The 19,285-nt window shown below is 51.3% G+C and overlaps 1 protein-coding gene across 1 annotated transcript; it reads right to left on the bottom strand.

The window, feature by feature from the left end:
- Positions 1-620: 620 nt before the first annotated feature.
- On the bottom strand, positions 621-19,084 carry BPIFB1 (BPI fold containing family B member 1). Its single transcript, XM_035005624.1, has 15 exons — positions 18,293-19,084; positions 17,065-17,206; positions 16,271-16,378; positions 14,828-14,971; positions 14,015-14,096; positions 10,602-10,665; positions 8,768-8,853; positions 7,581-7,760; positions 6,670-6,723; positions 6,055-6,213; positions 5,536-5,603; positions 4,959-5,004; positions 4,037-4,100; positions 3,042-3,118; positions 621-653 (listed from the first exon to the last, which is right to left on the bottom strand). Exons 1-15 carry the CDS (start codon positions 18,405-18,407, stop codon positions 621-623), a joined length of 1,422 nt encoding a protein of 473 aa, XP_034861515.1. The 5' UTR covers positions 18,408-19,084.
- Positions 19,085-19,285: the final 201 nt, after the last annotated feature.

Below are 19,285 nucleotides of genomic sequence, written 5' to 3'. Positions count from 1 at the left end.
TCATCCCCTTGCCTCCTCCAAGGTGGGGACTATGATTCTCCCCATTTTATAGAGAAGGAAAAGGAGGCCCACAGAGGGGAAGCCACATCCCAGGGTCAAACTACTCTTGAGGGGTCATGCCAGAACTCAAAGCCTAGTTCATTTGCCTCCAGAGTCACCCTGTTCCGAGAGCCCTCAAGTCACCACACTATCTAGATCGACAAAACATGTGTCCCCCACCTAAGAGGTTGTCCCACACTAGGTGCTATTGAGGCTGACACAGAAGGTAGGTGGGCAGTGTTGGCTTTCTTATTCCTGAAGCCCAGAGAGGCAGCCACGACCCTGGACATATATAGTCCGTATATAGTCTGTATATGGCCCAGACATAGCTCGGGCATGGCCCAGATTGGCTCAGAGGTCCCTAAACATGACGCAGATATGGCTTGGATGTCCAGTTCCCAAGCCTGCCAGAAGCAAAATGACTCCTGAGTTAGGACAAAGATACACTCCAGACCGTGGGAGTCACAGACAAATATTTATTTATTGCAGAGAGACAGTCTACATACTCCCTCTGGGACCCAGCCTACTCTGGATGGCCACCATCCAAGTCTTCATGGGAGAGAGGAGAGCAGTCCTGGGGTCTACGAGGAGGCTGGGGTGACCACAAGGGAATCCTGGAGTTGGAGGAAAAAAGTCAATTCAGTGTTTTACCTCCTGCCTTGATGTGGTTTATGCAGGTGGTCCTCCACAGGGTGGCCACTGGACCTGGGGATCATGACCCTGAACTCACTCACAGAATTCTTGGAAGGGTCAGAGGAGTAGAGTGTGTGTGTGTGAACGGTGATGTGGTGCAGGGGTCTGGGCTACAGGTAAAGTATCTGCATGCAGAGGATGGGATTGTGTAGGAGCGTTGTCCTCAAGTCCAGGTGATCACCAAACTCCCCAAGAGGTTTCATAAAATGCAGATTCCTGGCTGTATTCACTAGGTCCCAGCCAGCTAACTTTTTTTTTTTTTAAGATTTTATTTATTTATTTGACAGAGAGAGAGAGATAGCGAGAGCAGGAACACAAGCAGGGGGAGTGGGAGAGGGAGAAACAGGCTTCCCGCGGAGCAGGGAGCCCGATGCGGGGCTCGATCCCAGGACCCTGAGATCATGACCTGAGCCGAAGGCAGACGCTTAACGACTGAGCCACCCAGGCGCCCCAACCAGCTAACTTTTTAATAACATCGCCCTGCTTTTTTTTTTATGCAAGGAACTTAACCTATTAGATTTCCCGCAATATTTTATTATGATAATTTTTAAACAGAGAGTAAAGTGGAAAGAATTTCCCAGTGACCACTTGTATACTAAGCATCTAGATTCTACCATTAGCTCTATCTAAACCATACTTGTTTTACCTCATATCTGTCCATTTATTCATTCCTTCAGCTAGCTTTTAAAACATATATTACAAAGCTATAAAAAGGAAATCAATGAGCTGCTAACTCAAAATAAATGAACAGAGCAAAACAGGAAACTTGGAAACAGATCCAAAGAATGACACGATACCTTTCCAACCCAAAGTGCAAATGATGGATTATGCAATGCAAGCTGAGTAAAAAAAAAAAAATGGAGGAAAGTACCTAAATGCCCCTTCTTAAGAGATATGTGAAATAAATCAAGCTCTAGCCATCCAGTTGTATGGACACTTGTTCATCCAACATGAATCAAGTGTACCATGTATTTTAGATAAACTGCTTATATTATAACTGGATCATTGTAATGTAGTCTATTAGGGTATGACCCGGGTATTCATACAGTGGCTGGGTTTTACAGAGGAGGAAGCTGGGCTCAGGCCAGAGGACCTGCCTGAGGTCATGGCTAGAGAGAGGCAGAGCCGGGATTGCACTGGGGCTCTGGTTCCCAAGTTTTGACTTTCAGCCTCTCTCCGTACTGTCCACAGCACTGTTCTCATTATTCTCCATCACAGCCAGCTGAAGGGTGGGACACAGATTTTGAGGGTGGGCCACTCATATTATACATCCACTTGCCTTTGAAGCTAGTTAACAAAGCCTCCTACCCTTACACCGAATGTGACCTTGTGGCGTGGGGAGGCATTTTTGATACTTCGTTTCCTCTCTGAATTTCTCCGGAACGAAACAGCTCAGGAAGTCAGTGATACCAATCCACAGCTTTGGGCAAATCAGGACTAATATGAGTTAAAGGTTTGGCCCAAAGTGCCTTCTGTCCTTGGGTTGGACACCTTGGCCATGGAAGGGTAGGCAATCACCTGTGGGTTTTCTTAATTCTAAATAATTCTACTTCCAATGTCTCCCCTACCTAGAGTGGACTAGAAACTTCAAGAAGGTAGGAGTTTTGTTCACCGTTGTGGTCAGTGCCTGGTATACAGTAGGTGCTTAGGAAATACCTGCTGGCTGGCTGACTGAGACGGGCCCACCTCACTGTCACTGGCTCCTGCAGAAGTTGGGACCCAAAGCAGGTGTTATGGGGGCAGGTGCAGAGTGCGAATCCCAACTTTGCCGCCTACTGCATGCATGTCCTTGGAATTGGATTTGCCGTTTTTGAGTCTCAGTTTCCCTATCTGTAAAATGGGGATTACAGCAGGATCTGCCACATCAATGGGTGTGAAGACTGAACAAGATGCTGTTCAGTGGCACAAAACGATGATGGGCTATTGAGTACTATTAATGCTAATATTTGGGGGGTGGGAGTGATGCTGCTACAGCCCCCCTCCCTAGCAGCTGTCAAGGAGGGTCAATGCTCAGCGAGCATCTCTTGAGCACTTACCGTGGGCCAGGCCTTACTGAATGAAGGAACAAGTGAATGAATGAATAACGGGTAGACTGGGGAGGGCTGGAGGGGAATGCTCCCCAGGCTAGGACAGTCGCACTCTTACACTTACAGATGAGGAAGTGAGGTCTGGAGAAAAGAAGGGGCTGGTCCAGGGCCCCCCCATGAGTGGCCGGCTGGGTCAGCATTGGAGTGCAGGCCCTGCCTCCCAGCCCAGGACTCCCCCAGCAACTGTGCCTTCCCTGGGGCAGGACGTTTAAGCCCACTCACCTTGGTAAGAAAGAATGAAGCTTCCTTGAATCCCCAGGCCTTCACCATCGATATTGGGATCCCAGATCTTAATTTGCCTGAAATAATAAATGTGGTCAGAGACCACTGGGCTTGGGGTGGGGTTGAGCAGCCATGGGCAGGGAACTCAGGGCCCAGCACACCCAGTTCGGACTGTCCCTCCTACCTCTGCTCAGTTGCCCTCTGGCCCCAGCACCACCCAGCCTCATCTCCCCGCCCCATGCTTCCAGCACCAGCTGCTGGCTCCTCCCAAGGGCACCCCTCACTCCTCTCACACTTCTGCTCAAGAGCCCTCAGGGGCTCCTGTCATTCACAACAGAGGTGTCTATTCTAATAAAATAAGTGAAAAAGAGGTAGTTGGCGTAGGTTACTAATTCTCGCCACCCCCGCAACCTGGGGCTTAATCAGAGTACGTCTACCATTTCTCTCAGCTTCCTCCACTAGTAACACAAATAACAACGCAAACATCAGCAATGGTTAAGAGATGTTGAGACCCAACTGTGCCAGGCTCCTCCTTCAGCCCCTTATAAACATCATCTCCTTTATGTGCCGGAGGAAGGTACTTTTATTTTCCCATTTTACAGATGGAGAAACTGAGTTCGCATGATAAGGCAGCTTGTTTGAGGCCAGGTAGCCAACAAGAAGGGGAATCAGCCCTTGAACCCAGGTCTCCCTGAGGCACCTCGAATGTGCTCCAGCTGTTTACAACTCTGTCTCTCTCCCGCCATCAGCCCTGTGAGGTGGGGGCATTGCCTGGTTCACCTTGCATGCCTAGGTTCTGCACTAGTAAAGGAACTGGCCAGGGAAGTTGGAGATGGAAGAGGTCATTTCTAGTTGGGTGACCGGAAGGCTTCCTGGAGGAGGTAGAATTTGGAGTAGGTTCTGAGGATGGATGGAAAGTGAGATGCAGGCAGGAGGAGTGAAGCACCCACCCTCAAAGCCCAGGGGAATGGGGGATGAATAGCAAAGGGACGCACTGTTCTCATTTGGCAGTAGGACAGAGACGAGGATCTCAGTGGTGATGTTTTTCAGAAGTTCAGGCTGTGAAAGAGAGGGGCATTGTTACCCTGGCTGAGGATCCAAAGTCCCCCAAGCCCTACCCCTTGGCCAGAGCAGCCAGGGAGATGCTGGAATCCCAGGCTCCTGCCAGTCAGAACTGAGGGTTCCCAGGACCAGCCAGGCCAGGGCCAGTACAAATCCAGCTGGGCCCTGAGTCCCAGGGCATGGGGGCGGGTGTTGGGGATTAGAGGGATGCACCCCCCACCCTCAGGGGCTCCACTGCTGTGTTCTAGCTGAATTTGCCCTGAGGGAATTTCTCCCTGTTTCCTGAATTTTGACTTCTCCAGTGAAGTCAAAGTTCTGATTTTCATGCGGGAACCTCTCCACTTAAAAATTAGCCAAAACCAAAAAAAACAAAAGAAAAAAAGCACAAAACATGTGGACCAAAAAACAAAACAAAAAAAACCATGGCAGAAGACAGAATTCAGCCGGTCTGGGATCTCTGATCCACTCTAACTCAGCTGGGGAAACGGAGGACCAGAGGGAAGGGGCTATCCAGGGTCACTGAGATGAGTCTACGTGAGCAAAATGAGATTTGCAAAAAGGGAAGGGATATGTTTTCTCATTAAGAATCAAGATGTTACAGAAGAAAAGTGAATGTGTATCTGTGTATCTGTGAGTATGCATGTGTTCTCAGCCATGTCCGGCATATAGCAGGTGCTCAGTAAACACCAGAGCGGGGAGGTTGGACTTTGTGGCTGATAATGTGGAGAATGGCCAGCCCACCATGGGGCTGCCTAGGGTGACCTTGTTCCAAGCAAATCTTGGTCAGTGACTCTTTTTTTAAATGGACCATCCTGGGCTGCCCCTGTGCCCCAGGGACAATCTATTAATACTCACGCGGAACAGGCCAATGCTTGAGTTCATCAAGTGGATCCGATCAGAGCTGCAAAGGAAGATGCCCTTGAGAATGGCCTCTCAGAGGCTCGCTCATTCATTCATTCATTCGACAACTATTTATGGAGCACCTACTATGTAGGGTTTGACTTATCCCAAGAGGCTCCAGTTAGCAACCCCTGAACTCCCTTTGGGGTAGCAGGAGGGCTGTGGGATGTGGGGAGAAAGTGGGCAGAGGTGCAAAAGGCAGCTGGAGAGCTGTGCTTCCTGCCTGGGCTCATGGGTGGACTGACGGTCACTGCCACTGTCTTGGAGTCCTCCAGGATGGGCTGAGGGGATGGTGCTGGGCATGCTGTTCCCATGGCCAAGGTCAGCCTGTTCCAAGGCTGCTGCAAAACCACTCTTCTTTCCTTCCCTTTCTCTGATGTTTGGTCCCCAAAGCGGGACAGTCCAGACTAGGTCACCTTTCTGCACGTTCCAGAGTAGCCTTTACTCCATGCTTATACCCCAGAGGTTCAAAACACTTGGTGTTTAAAGCAACCCAGTGGTCACAAGGTGAGACAATGATTTACATGTTTACCTGATTTCATTAAAGTTGAGCATAAGTCGGTCATCTTTGGTGTAAAACTGGGCTTCTGAGCTGGCTTCCTGCAAGGAGAGAAGCCCGTTTCTTTCAGGGGTTGTGTCAAGCACAGGGGGAGAAAGGCTCTTCCAGCTGATGTTGCCAACCTGATAGGATATTATCAGCTTGGGGCACTTCCATGAGGGGCTAATCTCTCTGAGGCTGAAGGCAGAAAACAAAGTTGCCAGATGGGAAGAGAAGAGTGAAGATGACATTGTTTGAGCACCTGGATCCAGCTATTTTTGAAGCTAGACCATCTGGACTTCTCAGTTACATGAGTGAGTGCAATTCCTTCTGTGCATGTGAATTAAGTGTCTGCCCAAAGAGCGTAACTATTAAAGTCACAGGACCAGAGCTGGGCCTCCAGCTGGGTGACAAGAGTGGTGGAAACGGTTAAGAAAGCAAGAGGGGTGAACAGGAACAGTGAACTGGAGGGTCCCCCAGGTTACTGCTCATGCCACAGACAGTTGAACTCACGATGCCCAGGGTAAAGAAGGGGTAGTGGGCTTCATTGGTGGCGAAGACTTCCAGCACGATCAACTGGGCCACCCTGGCACTGCCCTGGTCCAGAAGGAGCTCTGGGGTCTCCCGAGTTAGGATCTTCACCATCTGTGTGGGCCCCAGCTGATTCGCAGCCTGGAAGGACATCAGATCCGCGGGAGGCCTCCCGAGTGCCTCACCATGACCCACAGGCCCCATGTAGCCCTTGCGGCCTGGGCCCTGGCCCCCCTCCTGGCCTCCCTCCTTCCTCTCCTACTCCAGCCACCGTCCTTCTCTCCGATCCTGGAGTGGATTTTTGTTGTCCCCATCTCACAGCCTTTGGTTTTGCTTCTCCCTCTGTCTGGGATACCCTTTTCTTCAGGGAAGCTCTCTCTCATTTCCTGGGTTACATTAGGCGCCCCCGTAATGCCCTCACAACCCCTAGAATCTATCCTCTGTCCACACTTGTAGCGGAAATCGCATCTGTGTACTTGATCCAGGTCGCACTGCCCTGTTAGCCCGACTCCCCAGGGGTCAGTCCTACACGTATTTCACTCCCCAGGGGTCAGTGGACAGACCACAACAAGCACTGCAGACGGCAAGTGGACCAACCTGTTCACTGATCACCTTGATGTTTGACTTCAACCGGTGGGCCAGTTCAGGAAGCTGAGGATGAGGGGAAGGCAGAGCAGGTCAGCCTGAGGGGAGAGGGGAGACGCACCTCCAGCCGCCTACTGCCCGGATCCCCAGGACCCCAGAAAAGCTGGGTGGGCCTGATGGACCAGGCCCCATGACTGTCCCTGGTGGAAACCAGCCCCTGTGTCAACTGCTGTGGGGCATGGGGTCCTCACTGGCCTGGACTTTTACTGCGGGTTGTTGGTGGTTGTGGATCTTGGGCAGCTCCCCGCTCCCCGAGGACATGGAGACATGAGCCAATTCTTACTATAGTCATGAATGTGGTTGCCGGTGACCATTCCCCTTTTCTCATCATACTAACTTTGGGCCAACCCCTTCCCCCTCCGGGCCTCAGTTTCCCCATTGGTCACTCTAGAAGAGGTGGTACACTCCAGTTGACTGGTGGTGGTTGTCTGCTGTGCTGGGTTGATAAGGATTCCGAGACCATGTCGGCATCTAGGCTCACTAGTAAGGAGGATCCTGATCGATTAGTGAGGTCTGCCGTGAGTCCCACAGTGGACAGCAGGGGCACGACTGCTATCCTTAGACCACTCACTATCTAAGATGCCCTTTGACCCGTTATTTGGTAGAGGAAGCAGGTGTATCAGGTTCCAGAGGGCAGACCTGGGACTGGCGCTGGATGTTACAAGGAAATTTGCAGCTTTAGAGCTCTATGTCAGAGGCAGGGTCTGAGAGGAGGGAGTGAGCTCTCTATTACTGGAGGGATTTAAGCTGAGCCTGACAGGGGATTACTGCTCAGAGGCTTAGGGCAGCCCTTGAGCCCCCTCAATTCAGGAAATTCCCATGATGCCGCAGAGGGGGCCCCATTCTCTCATGCTGAGACTGACCACATAGTCCAACAGGACTACGATTTCCTCTGGAGGAAGCAAGGCAGTTACTGCAGCGTTCACCACGTCCTGCCTCACAGTGAGGCTGAAGGGGGTGCTGTCCAGGTAGGGCACTGTTAGGGAAATTGCAGACTTGTTGAACCACTTGGTCACGTCTCCATGGGAGTCCAACAACTTGGCCTAAGAAGACACAAAGCAGACAGTTGGCTGGGGACCTTAACTCCAAAAACTTACCCAATAACGACCTAGAAGAAAATGACAGCATTCAGCCTGTTTCCCTTTGTGCCTTTGCTGACAGGACGCTTAGCCTGGAATTCAGTGCCTTCCCTAAGGTGATGAGTGATCTCACGTGGCCGGCAACGTCTACTCCTCCAGCACCCCTCAGTCTGACTTTTTAAAACCTAGATGTCTTCTTTGGCATTTAGGTTTTGACTTCTCAGACACCTCACAAACCCTTTGGATGAAGGGAAAATTCAAAATTGCAACAAAATTGATGAAAATGTTTGATTGCTGCCATTTCCCAAAGGATCCGTGAAAACTGCGCTGGGTCTCCTGCTGTCCAGGTTCGCCTGGTCCTTCAGGGAGCCCAGCCCCAGTATGAGCGGGCGGCCCCACATTTCACAGAGCGCTGACAGTTTCTGGCTCCTCCTGCCTGCCAGGCCCTGTGCAGCCTCACTCTGTCTTCCCCTTTGTGACTAGTACTGTCTGCATTTACAGATGAGGAAACTGAGGCTCAGAGAAGTGACAGAACTTGCCCAAAGTTACACAGCCAGGGAGTTGTGAAGCTGGGAGAGACACTCAGGTCTGTGTGATCTCCAGGGATGGGTCTTGATCCTGGGCTCTAGTTTCAAGGTCATCAGATATTTGGGGTTTGGCAGGGGCTCGCCTCAGAGGAAGGCCAAGAGCCCCAGTGCATACGCTGGCCTCTGACTGGGAAAACCAGAGGCAGAGGCCAGGTTGCTGGGGCTGATACTCTGTGTGTTGCCCTTGGATTCCATCTGCTGGGTTCCTCCATCAGGATGGTTTACATGGGACAGGTTCGGCCCGTTGAGTTCCTAAATCAGCCTGTGTGTCCTAACCGTGAGTGGTGTTTTCTCCCCTAAAACAGACCCATGGTGTTTGGTCCTTGGCAGTCAGAGAAGGACAGTGGTGTCTCCACTTTCCTTTTGAGGTCCCATGACACTCACCCCCAGCTCGAGCTGGATGACATCACCCTTGATGGCAGGAGACAGAAGGTCAAACTCCAGGCGGTCAGAGCTGAGGGAAACGGGCACTGCTCGGGGACAAGAAGAAAGTTCTGTGAGGGAGGAGGGCAGTATTGGATGGGGCGCCTTGGGGGCTGCTTTTGGCTGGAGCTGCATTATTGCCTGGGGGTTGGTAGGGAGGAGAAGGAATAACGATGTTGACAATGAGAATGATGATGAGAATGACATTTATTGAGCATCTGTCAAGCTCCACGTGCTGTGTTAAACCTTTACACTTACACTTTACACTTACTTAGTCTTCACAATAACCTTAGGAGGTGGGTCCTATTATTACCCTCCTTTTACAGACGGGGAAACAGGCTCAGAAATGCAAAATGACTTGCTCAAGGTCATATTGTGAACAGATTTGAGCCCAGTCGGTCTGCTGCCAAGGTCCTGGCTTGGAACAAGACTGAACTATTATTTATAACTCTCTGCCTCCTCCAGGGGACCGTGATCCGCACCCCTCACCAGGACAGAGTACCTGGTGCACACCCATCTGTGCATTGGATCGCTTGTGTTCGCCTGAGGATTCCCCACTTGGCCGCCAGGTGGCAGTGGTGTCTCACCTGCCCTGGCTCCTGGGCCGAGACTGGGGAGGGCTGCTGAGAGATAGGTTCAGGGACAGGCAGGGAGTGAATCCTTGGACCACCTGCTCCCCTAGGGAGACCTCCTGCCCTGCCCCTGAGGAGCACAGGAGCCAGACAGACTTCTGTTCGAGCCCCAGTAGCCTTGGCTACTCTATTCCTACCTCTGAACCTCAATTTTTCCCATCTTAAAATAGGGGTAGATACCATAGTAATACCTGCCTCATGGGTTGTACAGGACTGATCCCTATTTAAGTTGGCTCATATCTGAATTACACCAGACTTGGAACTTGCAGAAGTGGGTTCAAGCCTTCTCTTATCACTAATTTCCTCTGTGTGCTTGGACAAATAACTTAGTTTCTCTGAGCCTCAGTTTTCTTATCTGTGAAGTGGGCTGATGATGGCTACTTCATGGAGTTATCTGAGACCCAGCCCAGTAGGAGCTCTTTGGGTGCTCACTGCGAACTGATTCCATTCTCCTCTTCCCCCCCACCCTGGTCACCCTCTGAGTGAGCTTCTTCAGATCCCGAAACAGTGGATGGTAGCATTTTCTTCTTCCTGCTAATTCCCACTCTGAGACCTCTGAGCACAGCACAGTTGTGAAGTCGGGCAGAAGCCTGAGTCTGTCCAACTCTGCTATTATTGGGGAGGGAGAAATGGTCTCCTTCCTGAGCACACATCTTGCCTCTTCCCCTGTTTTCTCTTTTCTAATAGCCCACAGTAACTGCTGTCTCATCCACACATTCATTCGTTCATCCATTCAGTTCCTGTTTGTAAGCCCTTCTCTGTGCGGGCAAAGCGCCTATGTGCCTGGAACCTCCCTGGAAATAATCCTCACTAATAATCTTGTGATGTAGGGATGTAGAAACCCCATTTTACAGGTGAGGAAACTGAGGAGGAGGTGGAGTGGCTTTCCCAAAGTGACAGAGCCAGTCAATGGCAGAGCTGGTATTTGAACTGGGAAATCTGACTCACATAGAAACTTGCACATAGTAGGCCCTTGTGAAGTCACAGATGTGGTGAATTCCTGTCTGCTCATCTTTGGGAGGGATTCACGGATGCTCATTGCACTTGCTGCTGGGCTAAGTTGCTGCTCAGGCTTGACCTGGGAGGCCTCTCCTGGGCAGAGCCAGGGTGTGGAGGCTGGCTCAGCAGTAAAGGAAAAAGGTGGGAGAGAGCAGAGCACCTACCCCTCACCAGGTGCAGGAGGTCTGCATGCATGTCCTCAAAGGCCGCCTGGATCACGGGACACAGCTGCAACAGCACAAATACAGAGGCTCCATGATCGGGGGGCCAGAACACAGCTTCACAGCGACCCATGCCTGGCCCACCCAGCCCGAGCCCATGAGTCCATGGCCAGCCAGGCTTTTGTCCATGAGATTGAGGGCTTGGTGTTGTGTCCACTCCAGTCAGCCATCCCTGCCGTTCAGAGCCCACCCCGGCCCCCGGCGTCGCCTGGGTTTTTTTGCAATGGTTTGTTCCTTACCCTATGCCCAGGGGGCACCTAGCCGGCCAGCTGCCCTCCCCATCGCACTCCTTGTGCTGTTCACGAGAGCCCATGTTTTCCATAAGAGGGAAATGGAGAATGTATTTCTTCATTCACTTACTTAGTCGACTGAGTTCCTTCTGCACGTCAGACTCTAGAACAGGGCGGGCAAGGCAGACCCAGCCAGACTCGTGCACAATCTCTGTGCCTTTTGTGGGTTTTAATTCCAACACATCCCATTGCCTACTCAGCTCTTCTTTCCCTAAAACAGCTAGCAGTTCTCAGCAGGGGGCTGATTCTTTTGCCTAGGAGATACTTGGAAATTTCTGGAGACGCTTTTAGTTGTCACAACTTGGGGGAGGTGTTATTGGCATCTAGTGGCTAGAGGCCAGGGAGGCCACTAAACACCCCACAGCATGTAGGACAGACAGCTCCCACAACAAGGAATTCTATGACCCGAATGTCGATAATGTGAAAGGTAAGAAACCCTGGCCTCACGTAATCCTGGCCTCGCCTGTTTTGCTTAAGGAGGAGGTTAAACCTCTGACTCACTTGCTCGTGGGACTCAAGAGCCTTGTTCTCGGACGCCTGGGTGGCGTAGTTGGTTAATCGTCCGACTCTTGGGTTTGGCTCAGGTCGTGATCTCAGGGTTGTGAGATCAAGCCCCACGTCGGGCTCAGCACTCAGCGTGGGTTCTCGTTGGGATTCTCTCTCCCTCCCCCTCAGCCCCTCCTGCTCATGCTCTCTCTCTCTCTCTCTCAAATAAATAAATCAATCTTAAAACAAACAAACAAACCGCAAAACCCAGAGTCTTGTTCTCTGTTCTAGGCAGCCCATTTTCTAGGTCAGTGCGCTGAGATTTTGTCATTTGTCTTAGATACAACATCCCCAGTGAAAGAATCTTCTGGTTGACCACCCACTGCTACTCTTGAGAAAGAACAGTGCACTTTGAGAAACTTTTTCTATGAAAGTTTTCTATGAACAGTTAACTTTTTCTATGAAAAATCCATTCCCTGCTTCTAGCTGCTTTGCCAACCCAGAACCCAGGGTTGGAGGACTTGGGCTTGGAGACCCCCAGCATTCGCTACCAAGGGCTGGCGTGTTCCTCATGGGAAAGGTGTTGCTGGCAAACTTGGCATTGTCTCTCACAATTCCCCTTCTTTCACTTTCACCAGTGGCTCTCAACCCTGACTACACATTAGAATCCTCCAGGAAACCAGCTAGAATTCCCTGGGATACTAAGGCCCTGCCCAGCCTCATTACATTAGAATCTCCATCAGGATTTGTAAAAGCTTCCCCAGGTGGTTCTGATGTGCAGCTAGGGTTGGGACACACATATTTCCACTGAAAAGGGCTTTGGCATTTTCTAGATGGGTTCCTGACAGATTTAAACATGGTCTGCCTTTTCCCTTCATTTCACTTAAAATATTCATATGACCATTGTATCAAATCCACTGACTCATGGTGGGAAACCATGGTGATTAATGGAATGCCCGTTTTCTCATATCATTCATTGCACTCATATACTTTCACCCTTAAAAACAGATATTATCCAAACAGCATTTTTATGCTCTATTTTCTAGTGGAAAATACATTTTTTAGCTAGTGAAGTATGGTGCCAATTAAAATATGATTTTGCTGAGGCTGGGAAAACATTTCCAGCTGGGCCCTACTTTAAGAAACTCCCACCTTTAGGGGCGCCTGGGTGGCTCAGTCGGTTAAGTGTCGGACTCTTGGTTTCAGCTCAGGTAGTGATCTCCAGGTTGGGAGATCGAGCCCCGCTTTGGGCTCCACGTGTAGTGCGGAGTCTACTTGAGTTTTTCTCCCTCCCTTTCCCCCTGTCCTTCCCGACTATGCTCTCACTTTCTTTCTCTCTCTAAAATAATAAAGAAACTTCCACCTTTAAATAGAAAAAAAAATTCTTAAAAAATACCTCATGTAAGAAAAGACAAATTTTACAGAATTCTTCACTTTCAGATTCCTTTTAGAAGTCTCTCTGGAATGGTGTAGTAAAGTACTAATGTGATGCCGCTATTATAATAATTATGAATATTATACAGTGGCATAGAACATAAGGAATATCAAATTATATTGACACTGAGCACAGCCACATACAAAGATGAATGCATGTGGGTAGAGATTGGAAGGCATATATATACAAAAGAAAAAAATGGCTGCCAAGTTAAGGTGGAAGGATTATGGGCATTTTTCCCCCAAAGTCGTTTGAGTTATTATATCATCTTTTCAATCCAAAAAATGTTATTATAAAAAAACATTAGTCATCTGGCAAGCTGTTTCGAACCCCAGGAGGCCCACTGTGGTGAACCCATCTTGGAATTTACAGTGGAAAGCAATGGTCAGAGTTATAGTTTTAGTTCCCCTGTGACATACAAGGGACATATAAATTGAGATTAACTTGTGTTTATTGACTCAGAAAAATAAATCCAGCAGGGCCTGGTGGGTGACCGGCCCCTGAAGACCACAGGTTGATGTGACACAGCGGTATGCTAGACCCAGCTCGGACCACTTTGCGAGGGCCAAGTGTTAAATTTTCAGGAATTTCTGAGCCATGTGGTAGACCCAGACAGTTTTAAAAATTAAATTATATAAACTTATGACTAAATAAGTTATACTAAATGCAAAGCTAATAACTCAAAACTCATTACTCCCTAATTATTTTGTTATATTTTATTCTTCCCTATTGCCCTTGAGGTTATTTATGTCAGTTGCATCTGGGTGGTGGAAACACCATACAATGAGGTGCTGCTCTGTGTTTCTTACCAGCTCTGCTCAGTGACCTCGCATGAGTAGCTTGAAATTGTCGTTGGAGCCCGAGTTTATACCAGAGAAATCAGCAAGTGCTACAAATCAGGGTTCCTTCCACTCAACCTTCCCAGAGCCAGTTGTTAATAATTTATCAGCACATCACTGTTCAAGGTCTCCTGGGTGACTTTTGGCAGTTCCATTACTTTACCTCAACGATCTACTTAAAGAATGGTCAGGCCCAGAAGTTTCCCACTCAAGGCGACGCAGGGCCCTGAGCACCAGCTCGCAGTTCCACCCCAGCCCCACAGGGGGAGCAATCTTTGCAGGCCGAGAGGCCCTGAGTCCACTCACCTGAGTTTTCACCAGCTTGGGCAGGGCTGGCACCAGGAGGCTCATGACCGTGTGGGCTAAGGAGTTGACCAGGAAGGAGAGCCTTCCGGAGAGGAGAAGGGGAGAGAGATTAGGAAGGGTCAGAGATGACGCTGTTTTACCGAAGGGAAGACGGACGGCCCAGGGGAAGAAGGCGCTTGCTCAAGGTCACACAGCCTGTTCCAGACAGGGCTGGGGGTAGAGCCCCAGCCAGGTGTGGATGGTGGCAGAGAGTTCTCAGGGAGTAGAAGCTGGGGGTTGTCTTTAGAAATGCGTGCTGGAGACTGGGACGATAGCGTTGGCATTTCTCCCCATCCTCCCGATAAGGAGGAGTGGAGGGAAGCGCCGTGCCATGTGCTGAGTGCTTATGGCCGTAGCCGGAGCTGTAGCTCATCCCCTCACCGTGGCCTCCAAGCTGAGCCCCAGGGACGCAGGTCACCAGCAGCACTCGGACAGTAAATGAAGGTGATGCATTTGCTTGACTCCAAAGCATGTTTTTACCCAAAGCTCCACTCAGGCCTGCCCCAGGTGGTTTGAGGGGCCCTAGGAATGCGGCTCCTCTCCACCTTCAAATCTTTGCCCCACTTCCTGGCAGGATGCCTGAAATCCCACCATCCTTGTTTCTGCCCTTGATGTCCTGAACGTTCTTTGGCATCACAGATTCCCCGAAAGGAGCCCAGCTCAAGAGCCAGGAGGGATCAGTCCCTTTCTTTCTCTGGGCCTCAGTGTTCCCCGTCACCACCTGGCTTCCCTCCCAGGCGTGCTGGGAGCCCGGCGGGAGGTGGCCACACTCACGTATGCAGCAGGCTGATGCGCAGGCTCCCCGGGCTGTTCGAGCAGCCGTCGAGGACGAGGTGGGTGTTCTCCCTGGTGTTCACTCGGATGATGGCTTGTACCTCTGTTTCCATGTGTATCTCCACGATGGTCTTGACCAGGGGCCTGGGAATGGATGTGCCCGCACTGTCTCAGCCCCAGGTCGGAGCAAACCTGCTGTCTATCTCAGTCTGCAGGTTCTCTCCCCTCCCAGCTCCTCTGATGGCTTCTCCTCATCTCCCCCGGGTGTCACCCCACCAGGTTCAGGTTTGGGATTCCTGTCCCGGTTTAAATCCTCTGTCAACAGTTCCCAAACTTATACCCAACTCCTTACCCAGATGTCTTACAGGTGCCTTAAATTTAACATGTACAAAACCAAACTCTGGGGGCACCTGGGGGGGTCAGTCGATTAAGTGTCCAACTCTTGATTTCGGCTCAGGTCATGATCTCAGAGTTGGGCTCTGAGCTGGGCGTGGAGCCTGCTTAAGATTCTCTTTCTCCCTCTACTCCAGCACCCCCCTCTTTTTTTTTTTTTTTAAAGATTTTATTTATTTATTTGACAGAGAGAGACGCAGTGAGAGCAGGAACACAAGCAGGGGGAGTGGGAGAGGGAGAAGCAGGCTTCCTGCGGAGCAGGGAGCCCGATGCGGGGCTCGATCCCAGGACCCTGGGATCATGACCTGAGCCAAAGGCAGACGCTTAACGACTGAGCCACCCAGGCGCCCCTCCACCACCCCCCTCTTGAGCACTCTCTCTAACACACACACACACTGAACTTTTTTTTTTTTTTTTCACACACACTGAACTTAGGCTTCTTCCCCAAACCTGCTCCTCTCATGATCTTTCCCATCTTGTTGCTAGCCACTCCATCCTACCCAGGAAAAGCCCTTGGAGTCAGCCTTGACCTCTCTCTCTTTCTCCAGCATTCAATCCATCAGGAAATCCTGTTGCCTCTACCTACCTCTGAAACGTATTCAGAATCTGACCACTTCTCACCACCTTCCTGCCCCCAAACCTTGGTCCAAGTCATCTCCATCTCCCCCCAGATTATAACAGGTGCTTCTGGATGGCCTCTCTGCCTTCAAACACAGCAGAGGCCTTCTTTAAAAGTTCAGTCATGTCATGTCTCTCCTCTGCTCAGAACCCTCCATGGCTCCCATTTCACTCAGTAAAAGCGAAGTCTTCACCTTGGCCCACAGGCCCCACAAGGACCTCACCTCCCACCATTCTCCCTCTCTCTCCCTATTCTCTTTGCCATCCTTTGGACAAAGCAAGTGCCTCAGGGCAAAGGACTCTTGCCTCAGGACCTTTGCACTTGCTCTTCCCTCTGCTTGGGACTCTCTTTACCAGATCCCGTGTGGAGAAAAAGGGCAATGTGTGAATGAACCTGTCAGGCCTGCTGTATCTAACTGAGGGGACACTCACGTGTTGAGTCCAGCCACCATGTCCAGGGGGATCTTGACCGCCAGCCCCTGGCCTTCATCTGAGGGATCCACCTGCAGCTGCAGGATGTTGGCTGAGGTGACTTTCAGCCTGGATGGGACACAGGAGAGAGGAGATTCATGCCTCATGCTCAACTGAATATCATCCCCGAACTGGCCCCCTGACTATTTCCTGTCTCCCCTGGTGCCCAGCCAGGGGTGTCCAGCGAGCAGCTGGACCTGAGCCCTGTCCACTGACTCCTCCCCAGCATGGTCTGGCCCCCAACCCTCCCTCCACCACTGCTAAAAAGGCTTCCATGGCTCCCTGCCTCTTAAGAGATGAATCCCAGATCCTTGGGCTGACGTGGAAGACCCTCTGTACTGGCCCCACTGACCTCTCAGTTCCATACCTTGGGGTCTGAGTGACTCTCACCACCCTGTGCCTTGCTCAGGCTGTTCCCAATCCCTGGAATGCCATTTTCTTCTTGTCTCCTGCTGAGCATGGAGTCACTGGCTCACCTGCTGCCTCCACTGAGAAGTGTCACTTTTCCCCTTCACTGTCCTTCCCCAGGCAACCTTCCTCTGGGGTCACCCCGTTAGGGTTCCTGTGTCGCTCTCTTATGGTTATTGTTAACTCCTCTGGGAGCTCCTGAGGGAGGGACTTTGACCCGTTTTTCTTGGTCACGCAGAGTTGACACCAACTGTTGCTTGTTGACTGGTCGATTGAATATGCCAAGTGTGTCCTGGGCAGAGGGGTGGGGAAGGAGCTAGCGCCCAGCTTGGTCCTGCTCCACTTACCAGATGATATGGTTGAGGATGGAGTTGACCACACTGCCTAGTATGGGGATGCCCCTGGCTGGCTTCTCCCGTATGGTGCTGAGCAGTGACAGCTGCTGGAGGATGCTGATGGCATCGTGGTCGTTCAGCTCCTGTGTCAGCCCTGGAGGCAGATCCCAGAGATTAGGGGCCAGCAGGAGGGGCGAGATGAATGGCTTGGCAGTGGCTTCAGGCCTGGAGGTGGCATCACCCAGGGCTGCCTGGACCCGGACATGAGGCCAGGGGATGGATGGCTCCATCCTGACCATCTACTGTGGAGATGTGGCTTTGAGGATATTGGTCCAGATAGGTCATTTGCACATAAGGACTAAGGTGGGGGCATAGGTGGGACCATTCACCCCTCTGAGCATTGCCAGCCTCTGTGGGAGCATTGGCCGGAATGTGGGCATATGGGCCTGCATCCCTCCCACCAGCCAGCAGCAAACCCTCTGGAGCCAAGAGGCAGGGGAGCCACAAGGCTTTGTTGGGGGCTGTTTTGCTGCCAAAACATACTTGCTAACAACTCTCTGACACCCACATCATATGGACCTGTTGTCCAGAGAGCCTCGGGTGCTGAGCTGAGATAGGAGAAGCCAGGAGTCCTGGGTTCTGGTCCCTGCTGGACTTTTCCCCTGGCAACCAGAGCCCATTTGGCTTGTGTGAAGAGCAGGTCAGAAGTGCTGGGTGCTCCAGAAGCAGCTCTGGAAGCAGCCTGCAGCCCATGACTGAGGGGAATTGGTGTATAAATACCCCAGCTCCCTCAGCCCTCTGGCAGGATGACCCGGGTATGTGTCCCCCACCGTGTCCCAGAGTCCCCGTGTGTTGCTCCTTTGCTCCGTGATAATGGAGGTGGGACTTGTAAATATTCCTCCTTTGCCAGCTGGCAAATGTTAAGACTTGTCAGTGGAGGCTCTGGAGGGACATAAAGAAGGATGGGGCCCAGTGGAATCATGGAATTGAAGGGAGGATCTTAGAATCACGGAGTCTTGAGATCATAGGCACTCCCAGCCTTTACAACTCATCCACTTGAGTCTCACCCTAGAGCTGGGATTCCAGCTATGCCTTGCACACTTCCAGTGATGGGGAACTCCCTCCCTCCTTTGGAGGGCTGTTCCACCTGCCCTCTTGCCTTATGGTGGTGAGGCCTGGGTGACCGAGATTTGCTTTTTTTTAGGGGGGTAGAGGGAGAGGGAGGCCCCCCAAGACTTACTTTCTTTGATGATTTCTCGGCCGAGGCTAAGAACTGCAGGGGGATTGAGGGTGGCTCCAGCCAAAGTAGCTGCCAGCAAACCACAGAGGAGGGTGAAGGTGAATGGGCCAGCCATCTTTTTGGGGATCGGTGAGCAGCAGGTGGCAGGGGAAGGAACCTGGGGTGAGCACAGGTGAAGGAACCTGTTAGCTGGGCAGAGAGGTCAAGGGCAGGCCCGCCATGCCTGGTGACTAGGGGCACAAAGTCCAGAAGAGGCTGTTTAGTGAAGTGGTTAAGAGTGTGGGCGGTGAGGGGCGCCTGGGTGGCTCAGTCATTAGGCCTCTGCCTTCAGCTCAGGTCACGATCCCAGGGTCCTGGGATCGAGCCCCGCATCGGGCTCCCTGCTTGGCGGGAAGCCTGCTTCTCCTTCTCCCTCTCCCCCTGCTTGCATTCCCTCTCTCGCTGTCTCTCTCTGTCAAATAAATAAATAAAATCTTAAAAAAAGAAAAAGAGTGTGGGCTGTGGAGCCCGACCATTTGGGTCTGTGTCCTGCCTCTGCCGCTAGGTCTAGTTGTATGGCCTTGGACCAGCAGCTTAGCCTCGCTAGGCCTCAGTTTTCTCATCTGGCAAATGGGCATAATGAAGCAGTGCCCTACTTCATAGAGCCTGGCACTTAAAACCCTCCATAGTCCAACCTCAGCCAACTTCACCTCCTGCTTATTTCCCTCTTGCTCTATAAGGTTCCGATCATTCCAAACTGCTTGAAGTTCCCAGAACATACCCCGTTCTGTCCTATTGTCTGTGCCTTTGTCCTAACTCTTCCTGCTTCCTGTGGTGCTTTCCCCCTTCCTTATCTGCCTGCTGGACTCTTATTCATCCTTTAGAACCCTGCCCACACTTTCCTTTCTCTGTCAAGGTTTCCCTCTCCTGCAGCCAGAGACCCTGGACCAAACTTGGAGAAGTGTTGCCTTAGGGGCTGCTGTCTGCCCAGGACAGGACGTTTGGATGCAGGAG

This window comes from Mirounga leonina, unplaced genomic scaffold (assembly GCF_011800145.1).
Source record: "Mirounga leonina isolate KUSES-001 unplaced genomic scaffold, KU_Mleo_1.0 Mir_150, whole genome shotgun sequence".
NCBI classification, from domain to species: domain Eukaryota; kingdom Metazoa; phylum Chordata; class Mammalia; order Carnivora; family Phocidae; genus Mirounga; species Mirounga leonina.
This window is presented reverse-complemented; position numbering and strand designations above follow the sequence as displayed.

Coding starts and splice junctions, on each gene's coding strand:
- BPIFB1 (XM_035005624.1), bottom strand. CDS start 18,407: ATGGCTGGCCCATTCACCTTCACCCTCCTCTGTGGTTTGCTGGCAGCT. Junction 14,097..14,827: donor CGCATCAGCCTGCTGCATAC/GTGAGTGTGGCC, acceptor CCTCTCCGGAAG/GCTCTCCTTCCTGGTCAACT. Junction 10,666..14,014: donor CCAAGCTGGTGAAAACTCAG/GTGAGTGGACTC, acceptor GTGCTGTTGCAG/CTGTGTCCCGTGATCCAGGC.